Here is a 10,262-nt window from a genome sequence, read left to right as displayed (position 1 = left end):
CGGAGGTTAGAACCCCAACACAGAGACAGAGGAAGTGGACGGGACATCCGGCAGAATTTTCTGCACCACCGGAGCAATCCCAGAAGTAAATGATAGTCCCATTTATTTTTAAACAGACAATAAAGCAGGGGATGCTTTAGGACCTGTCAGTCAGGACAGAGGCTTAGCGATGCTAACCATGCTAACACTGGGGACATTAAAATAGACCTCAACTTGTGAGACATTCCTGAACGGAGACATTCCCCTTTCATGGAGCTGCCTGGATTCAATGAATCTGTAGCAACACAAACATATTCATACGTGAAAATGTTTGTTTACAAAAGACTGGATGAGGCTATTTAGCAGAAGCACTGTGGCTCCGTCTGGCGCTTAGCTCCCCCCAAGACGATTGTGATTGGTTTAAAGAAATGCCAATAAACCAGAGAACGTTGAAACTAGCTATTGAGACTGTGAACTCATTATGAAAATGTTTACTGAGGTAATAAGTCAAGAGAGAAGTTTGCTCATTTTCTCACAGACTTCTACAGAAACAGACTTCTTTGGAGACTCCCCCTGCTGGTAGTCAGATATAACGCAGGTTTAAGGAGTCTCCCCCTTTGGTAGTCAGATATAATGCAGGTTTAAGGAGTCTCCCCCTGCTGGTAGTCAGATATAATGCAGGTTTAAGGAGTCTCCCCCTGCTGGTAGTCAGATATAATGCAGGTTTAAGGAGTCTCCCCCTGTGGTAGTCAGATATAATGCAGGTTTAAGGAGTCTCCCCCTGCTGGTAGTCAGATATAATGCAGGTTTAAGGAGTCTCCACCTGTGGTAGTCAGATATAATGCAGGTTGAAGGAGTCTCCCCCTGTGGTAGTCAGATATAATGCAGGTTTAAGGAGTCTCCCCCTGCTGGTAGTCAGATATAATGCAGGTTTAAGGAGTCTCCCCCTGCTGGTAGTCAGATATAATGCAGGTTGAAGGAGTCTCCCCCTGCTGGTAGTCAGATATAATGCAGGTTTAAGGAGTCTCCCCCTGCTGGTAGTCAGATATAATGCAGGTTTAAGGAGCTTCAGCGTGTTTCGTTCGTTATTTTAACATTCTGTGGTTAAATCCGAGTAACCCGAGTGACCTTTGACCCCTTGCAGACGTGGACCGTGGCCTGCTGGATCGCCTGAACGCCATCAACAGCACTCTGACCACTCAGTGGAACCGTCTGCAGAACATCCGCGGCACGGTGGACGACACGGGCACGCAGGCCGACCGCGCTCGCCACCGAGTCCGCGACGCCGAGAACCTGATCGACCGCGCACGCCAGGAGCTGGACAAGGCCAAGGAGGCCATCGGCAAAGTGGTGAGTGCCGTTTGGCACAGTAAACCATTAAACCTACATTGTGTCATGTTTTGAGTTGATTCTTAGCAAAAACTCCTTTTGTTCTTTCACAAATTTGTGCTCATTCATGTGTAATTACTTCCACCAACTAATCAAAGTATTCTCGTAGAATCTGACATTCAGAATCATTCAGAATACATACGAGCAATCGCTCGAATGACGGCAGCCATGTAGCTCCTCCATCTTTATAATACATTAACCAAAGAGAGACATACCTCCATCTTTATAATACATTAACCAAAGAGGGACATACCTCCATCTTTATAATACATTAACCAAAGAGGGACATACCTCCATCTTTATAATACATTAACCAAAGAGGGACATACCTCCATCTTTATAATACATTAACCAAAGAGAGACATACCTCCATCTTTATAATACATTAACCAAAGAGAGACATACCTCCATCTTTAAAATACATTAACCAAAGACAGACATACCTCCATCTTTAAAATACATTAACCAAAGATTAACCAAAGATTAACATACCTCCATCTTTATAATATATTAACCAAAGACAGACATACCTCCACCATCTTTATAAACATTAACCAAAGAGACATACCTCCATCTTTATAATACATTAACCAAAGACATACCTCCATCTTTATAATACATTAACCAAAGACAGACATACCTCCATCTTTATAATACATTAACCAAAGAGAGACATACCTCCATCTTTATAATACATTAACATTAAAAAAGAGACATACCTCCATCTTTATAATACATTAACCAAAGAGGGACATACCTCCATCTTTATAATACATTAACCAAAGAGGGACATACCTCATCTTTATAATACATTAACCAAAGAGGGACATACCTCCATCTTTATAATACATTAACCAAAGAGGGACATACCTCCATCTTTATAATACATTAACCAAAGAGACAGACATAACCAAAGAGGGACCTCCATCTTTATAATAAAGACATTCCATCTTTATAATAATTAACCAAAGAGAGACATACCTCCATCTTTTATAATACATTACCTCCATCTTCTTTATAATACATTAACCAAAAACACACCTCCATCTTTATAATTAATTAACCAAAAGAGACATACCTCCATCTTTATAATAATACATTAACCAAAGAGGGACATACCTCCATCTTTATAATACATTAACCAAAGAGGGACATACCTCCATCTTTATAATACATTAACCAAAGAGAGACATACCTCCATCTTTATAATACATACCTCCATCTTTTAATACATTAACCAAAGAGGGACATACCTCCATCTTTATAAACATTAACCAAAGAGACATACCTCCATCTTTATAATACATTAACCAAAGAGAGACATACCTCCATCTTTATAATACATTAACCAAAGAGAGACATACCTCCATCTTTATAATACATTAACCAAAGAGGGACATACCTCCATCTTTATAATACATTAACCAAAGAGGGACATACCTCCATCTTTTAATACATTAACCAAAGAGAGACATACCTCCATCTTTATAATACATTAACCAAAGAGGGACATACCTCCATCTTTTAATACATTAACCAAAGAGGGACATACCTCCATATACCTCCATACATTAACCAAAGAGGACATACCTCCATCTTTATAATACATTAACCAAAAGACATACCTCCATTTTTATAATACATTAACCAAAGGACATACCTCCATCTTTATAATACATTAACCAAAGAGAGACATACCTCCATCTTTATAATAACCAAAGAGAGATTAACTTTATAATACATTAAAAGGGACATACCTCCATTTTATAATATATTAACCAAAGAGGGACCTCCATCTTTATAATACATTAACCAAAGAGGGACATACCTCCATCTTTAATACATTAACCAAAGAGGGACATACCTCCATCTTTATAATACATTAACAAAAAGAGGGACATACCTCCATCTTTATAATACATTAACCAAAGAGGGACATACCTCCATCTTTATAATACATTAACCAAAGAGAGACATTCCATTAACCAAAGAGGGACTCCATCTTTTATAATACATTAACCAAAGAGGGACATACCTCCATCTTTATAATACATTAACCAAAGAGAGACATACCTCCATCTTTAAAATACATTAACCAAAGAGAGACATACCTCCATCTTTATAATACATTAACCAAAGAGGGACATACCTCCATCTTTATAATACATTAACCAAAGAGGGACATACCTCCATCTTTATACTTTAACCAAAGAGAGACATACCTCCATCTTTTTATACATTAACCAAAGACAGACATACCTCCATCTTTATAATACATTAACCAAAGAGAGACATACCTCCATCTTTATAATACATTAACCAAAGAGAGACATACCTCCATCTTTATAATACATTAACCAAAGAGGGACATACCTCCATCTTTATAATACATTAACCAAAGAGGGACATACCTCCATCTTTATAATACATTAACCAAAGAGAGACATAATCCATCTTTATAATACATTAACCAAAGAGGGACATACCTCCATCTTTATAATACATTAAAAGACATACCTCCATCTTTATAATACATTAACCAAAGAGGACATACCTCCATCTTTATAATACATTAACCAAAGAGAGACATACCTCCTTTATAATACATTAACCAAAGAGGGACATCTCCATCTTTATAATACATTAACCAATGAGAGACATACCTCCATCTTTTTATAATACATTAACATTAAAAGAGAGACATACCTCCATCTTTATAATACATTAACCAAAGAGAGACATACCTCCGTCTTTATAATACATTAACCAAAGAGAGACATACCTCCATCTTTATAATACATTAACCAAAGAGGGACATACCTCCATCTTTATAATCCATTAACCAAAGAGGGACATACCTCCATCTTTATAATACATTAACCAAAGAGGGACATACCTCCATCTTTATAATACATTAACCAAAAAGGGACATACCTCCATTTTTAAAATACATTAACCAAAGAGAGACATACCTCCATCTTTATAATACATTAACCAAAGAGAGACATACCTCCATCTTTATAATACATTAACCAAAGAGGGACATACCTCCATCTTTATAATACATTAACCAAAGAGGGACATAACCAAAGAGGGACATACCTCCATCTTTATAATACATTAACCAAAGAGGGACACCTCTCCATCTTTATAATACATTAACCAAAGAGGGACATACCTCCATCTTTATAATACATTAACCAAAGAGGGACTCCATCTTTATAATACATTAACCAAAGAGAGACATACCTCCATCTTTTTATAATACATTAACCAAAAGAGACATACCTCCATCTTTATAATACATTAACCAAAGAGGGACATACCTCCATCTTTATAATACATTAACCAAAGAGGGACATACCTCCATCTTTATAATACATTTTATAATACATTAACCAAAGAGAGACATACCTCCATCTTTATAATACATTATACATTAACCAAAGAGGGACATACCTCCATCTTTATAATACATTAACCAAAGAGGGACATACCTCCATCTTTATAATACTTTAACCAAAGAGAGACAACCTCCATCTTTATTATACATTAACCAAAGAGAGACATACCTCCATCTTTATAATACATTAACCAAAGAGGGACATACCTCCATCTTTATAATACATTAACCAAAGAGAGACATACCTCCATCTTTATTATACATTAACCAAAGAGAGACATACCTCCATCTTTATAATACATTAACCAAAGAGGGACATACCTCCATCTTTATAATACATTAACCAAAAGAGAGACATACCTCCATCTTTTTATTAACCAAAGAGAGACATACATTAACTAAAGAGGGACATACCTCCATCTTTATAATACATTAACCAAAGAGACATACCTCCATCTTTATAATACATTAACTAAAGAGGGACATACCTCCATCTTTAAAATACATTAACCAAAGAGGGACACACCTCCATCTTTTGCCCTCTTACACTCAGTGGCACCGTGACGAATGCCAGGGCGAGATTACTTGCCAGGGAAGCGAAAAAGAGAATTAAAACGACATTGTGACAGGCAAAGCAACAGGACCAAAGTTAATATTTGTGTGGAAACGATGGAGATACTAAGAGATCATTTTGGGTTCGGCCACCGTAGGAGGAGGGGCTAGAACAGCGGTATCAAACTTAATTCCACGAAGGGCCACACAGCAAAACAAGAATCACATCCAGGGCCAGACATGCTATTATTTCATCGTAAAAGTCAAGCATCTTTTATTGTATTATTGCATGTCTCATATAATCTCCTCACTTACAGCTCGGTCGAGATAGTAGATAGATAGATCCTTAGTCATCAAAGAAAAGAATCTACAAAAAAAGCTCAAAAACATTGGAATAAAAACTTTGTAAAAAGGGCCAAAAAACATTGGAAAAAGTGGCAAAAAAGTCAGGAAAAAACAATGAAAAAAGTGGCAAAAGCTAGATGCCAAAGTCTATTATGAACCTAAATTGATATGCGGGCCGGATCAAAATCTGCGAGGGGCCAGATTTGGCGCGAGGGCCTCGAGTTTGGGCTAGAAAGTAATATTCAGTTGGTTGTCATATACAATTTCACCGCTAGAAGGGAGAAATTCTTACACAATGTAGATTTAATAAGCTGTGAGTTATTAACAGATGTGATGTTGGTCTGCAGGATATCAAACCTCCGACCGGCAACGGAGACCCGAACAACATGACGCTGCTGGCAGAGGAGGCTCGCATGCTGGCCGACAAGTAGGACGGCTTCTTACTGGCCCTCTGTGTGTGTGTGTGTGTGTGTGTGTGTGTGTGGGTGTGTGTGTGTGTGGGTCTGTGTGAGGTGTGTGTGTGTGTGTGTGGGTGGGTCTATGTGTGTGTGTATGGGTGTGGGTGTGTGGGCCTGTGTGTCTGGGTGTGTGGATCTGTGTGTGTGTTTGTGTGTGTATGTGTATGTGTGTGTGTCTGTGTGTGTGTGGGTCTGTGTGTCTGGGTGTGTGGATCTGTGTGTGAGGGTGTGTGTGTGTGTGTGTCTGTGGGTCCATGTGTCTGTGTGTGTGTGTGTGTGTGTGTGTCTGTGTGTGTGTATGTGGGTCTGTGTGTGTGTGTGTGTCTGTGGGTCTGTGTGTCTGTGTGTGTGTGTGTGTGTGTGTGTGTGTGGGTCTGTGTGTCTGTGTGTGTGTCTGTGTGTGTCCCACAGCGTGTGACTTGTACAAAACAAGATAACATCTAATTGCAAAGATGACTTTTTAAAGAGCTTCCAGACTATCTATCTATCTATCTATATATATATATATATATATATAACCCTTGGTGTTCTCTCAATGAGCTTCATGAGGTAGTCACCTGAAATGGTTTTACCTTCACAGGTGTGCTTTGTCAGGGTAAATTAGTAGAATTATTTCCCTTATTAATAAAAAAAAAGCAAAGGGTGGCTACTTTGAAGAATCTAAAATATAAGACATGTTTTCAGTTATTTCACACTTTTTTGTTAAGTACATAATTCCATATGTGTTCATTCATAGTTTTGATGCCTTCAATGAGAATCTACAATGTAAATAGTCATGAAAATAAAAAGGAAACACATTGAATGAGAAGGTGTGTCCAAACTTTTGGCCTGTACTGTATATATATATATATATATATATATATATATATATATATATATATATATAGAGAGAGAGAGAGAGAGAGAGAGAGAGAGAGAGAGAGAGAGAGAGAGAGGAGGGAGGGAGGAGGGGGAGGGAGGGGGGAGGGGGAGAGATAGATAGATAGATAGATAGATAGATAGATAGGTGTAGCTCCTCTCCAACATCTGACCACCTCAAAGACATCCCCTTCATGCGTCTGTGTTTCTCTCTCAGGCACAAGATGGACGCCGACCAGATCGAGAAGATCGCCAGAGACGCCAACGACACATCCACCAGAGCATACAACCTGCTGCTGAAGACTCTGGACGGGGAGGGCAAGACGAGCAAGGACATCGAAGAGCTCAACAAGAAGTGCGCCACATTTAGTCTTCCACAGACAAGACACACAGCCACAACAAACTCATAATCTTGTTGCTTTTGATACTTAAAGTGCCCATATTATGAAGAAAAAAAAAATCACTTTTTCTGGTGATTTGAGGTGTTATTTTGTGTCTCTGGTGCTTCCACATGCATTCAAACTTTTAAAACATCCATCCATGGTGTTCTGAGTGAGATCTGGTTTCTGAATGCGTCCTGCCTTCAGTCTCCTGGTGAGCTGGTCAAAACCTGCACGGCTCTCTACTTAACTAGCCGAGACCAGGGGGCTAACCGTTAGCACGCTAGCTCGTTCTCAATGTCAAAGCACTGCTACAACACACACTAGTTCACCATAATCTCTAAAAGAACTACTTCCATGTCCCTGTTCTGCAGGTATTCCACGTTTAGAAGAAGTCTCCCGGCTAATCCTGCCGTACTGACTGAAGTTAGAGAAACAGCTAGCTAGCTCATGTCTTATCTAGCTACTGAGCATGTAGTCTTATCTAGCTACTGAGCATGTAGTCTTATCTAGCTACTGAGCATGTAGTCTTACCTAGCTAGTGAGCATGTAGTCTTACCTAGCTACTGAGCATGTAGTCTTACCTAGCTACTGAGCATGTAGTCCTTACCTAGCTACTGAGCATGTAGTCCTTACCTAGCTACTGAGCATGTAGTCCTTACCTAGCTACTGAGCATGTAGTCTTACCTAGCTACTGAGCATGTAGTCTTACCTAGCTAATGAGCATGTAGTCTTACCTAGCTACTGAGCATGTAGTCCTTACCTAGCTACTGAGCATGTAGTCTTACCTAGCTACTGAGCATGTAGTCTTACCTAGCTACTGAGCATGTAGTCTTACCTAGCTACTGAGCATGTAGTCTTACCTAGCTACTGAGCATGTAGTCTTACCTAGCTAATGAGCATGTAGTCTTACCTAGCTACTGAGCATGTAGTCCTTACCTAGCTACTGAGCATGTAGTCTTACCTAGCTACTGAGCATGTAGTCTTACCTAGCTACTGAGCATGTAGTCCTTACCTAGCTACTGAGCATGTAGTCTTACCTAGCTACTGAGCATGTAGTCTTACCTAGCTACTGAACATGTAGTCCTTACCTAGCTACTGAGCATGTAGTCTTACCTAGCTACTGAGCATGTAGTCCTTACCTAGCTACTGAGCATGTAGTCCTTACCTAGCTACTGAGCATGTAGTCTTACCTAGCTACTGAGCATGTAGTCTTACCTAGCTACTGAGCATGTAGTCTTACCTAGCTACTGAGCATGTAGTCCTTACCTAGCTACTGAACATGTAGTCTTACCTAGCTACTGAGCATGTAGTCTTACCTAGCTACTGAGCATGTAGTCCTTACCTAGCTACTGAGCATGTAGTCCTTACCTAGCTACTGAGCATGTAGTCTTACCTAGCTACTGAGCATGTAGTCTTACCTAGCTACTGAGCATGTAGTCTTACCTAGCTACTGAGCATGTAGTCTTACCTAGCTACTGAGCATGTAGTCCTTACCTAGCTACTGAGCATGTAGTCTTACCTAGCTACTGAACATGTAGTCTTACCTAGCTACTGAACATGTAGTCTTACCTAGCTACTGAGCATGTAGTCCTTACCTAGCTACTGAGCATGTAGTCTTACCTAGCTACTGAGCATGTAGTCTTACCTAGCTACTGAGCATGTAGTCTTACCTAGCTACTGAACATGTAGTCCTTACCTAGCTACTGAACATGTAGTCTTACCTAGCTACTGAGCATGTAGTCCTTACCTAGCTACTGAGCATGTAGTCTTACCTAGCTACTGAGCATGTAGTCTTACCTAGCTACTGAACATGTAGTCCTTACCTAGCTACTGAGCATGTAGTCCTTACCTAGCTACTGAGCATGTAGTCCTTACCTAGCTACTGAGCATGTAGTCTTACCTAGCTACTGAGCATGTAGTCTTACCTAGCTACTGAACATGTAGTCCTTACCTAGCTACTGAACATGTAGTCTTACCTAGCTACTGAGCATGTAGTCCTTACCTAGCTACTGAGCATGTAGTCTTACCTAGCTACTGAGCATGTAGTCCTTACCTAGCTACTGAGCATGTAGTCTTACCTAGCTACTGAGCATGTAGTCTTACCTAGCTACTGAACATGTAGTCTTACCTAGCTGAGCATGTAGTCTTACCTAGCTACTGAGCATGTAGTCTTACCTAGCTACTGAGCATGTAGTCTTACCTAGCTACTGAACATGTAGTCCTTACCTAGCTACTGAGCATGTAGTCTTACCTAGCTACTGAGCATGTAGTCCTTACCTAGCTACTGAGCATGTAGTCCTTACCTAGCTACTGAGCATGTAGTCTTACCTAGCTACTGAGCATGTAGTCTTACCTAGCTACTGAGCATGTAGTCTTACCTAGCTACTGAGCATGTAGTCCTTACCTAGCTACTGAACATGTAGTCTTACCTAGCTACTGAGCATGTAGTCTTACCTAGCTACTGAGCATGTAGTCCTTACCTAGCTACTGAGCATGTAGTCCTTACCTAGCTACTGAGCATGTAGTCTTACCTAGCTACTGAGCATGTAGTCCTTACCTAGCTACTGAGCATGTAGTCTTACCTAGCTACTGAGCATGTAGTCTTACCTAGCTACTGAGCATGTAGTCTTACCTAGCTACTGAGCATGTAGTCCTTACCTAGCTACTGAGCATGTAGTCTTACCTAGCTACTGAACATGTAGTCTTACCTAGCTACTGAACATGTAGTCTTACCTAGCTACTGAGCATGTAGTCCTTACCTAGCTACTGAGCATGTAGTCTTACCTAGCTACTGAGCATGTAGTCTTACCTAGCTACTGAGCATGTAGTCTTACCTAGCTACTGAACATGTAGTCCTTACCTAGCTACTGAACATGTAGTCTTACCTAGCTACTG

The 10,262-nt window shown here is 39.9% G+C and overlaps 1 protein-coding gene across 1 annotated transcript in view; it reads left to right on the top strand.

The window, feature by feature from the left end:
• Nucleotides 1-10,262, top strand: part of lamc1 (laminin, gamma 1) — a 141,015-nt gene that overhangs the window by 114,442 nt on the left and 16,311 nt on the right. Inside the window, exons 19-21 of the mRNA XM_028592310.1 lie at nt 1,124-1,329; nt 6,016-6,095; nt 7,202-7,339. Coding sequence (XP_028448111.1) covers nt 1,124-1,329; nt 6,016-6,095; nt 7,202-7,339 — 424 coding nt within the window. The remainder of the gene's footprint in view (nt 1-1,123; nt 1,330-6,015; nt 6,096-7,201; nt 7,340-10,262) is intronic.

The sequence above is a fragment of the Perca flavescens genome, chromosome 12 (genome assembly GCF_004354835.1).
Source record: "Perca flavescens isolate YP-PL-M2 chromosome 12, PFLA_1.0, whole genome shotgun sequence".
NCBI classification, from domain to species: domain Eukaryota; kingdom Metazoa; phylum Chordata; class Actinopteri; order Perciformes; family Percidae; genus Perca; species Perca flavescens.
The sequence above is the reverse complement of the archived record's forward strand: the minus strand, read 5'-3'. Positions and strand labels throughout refer to the sequence as shown.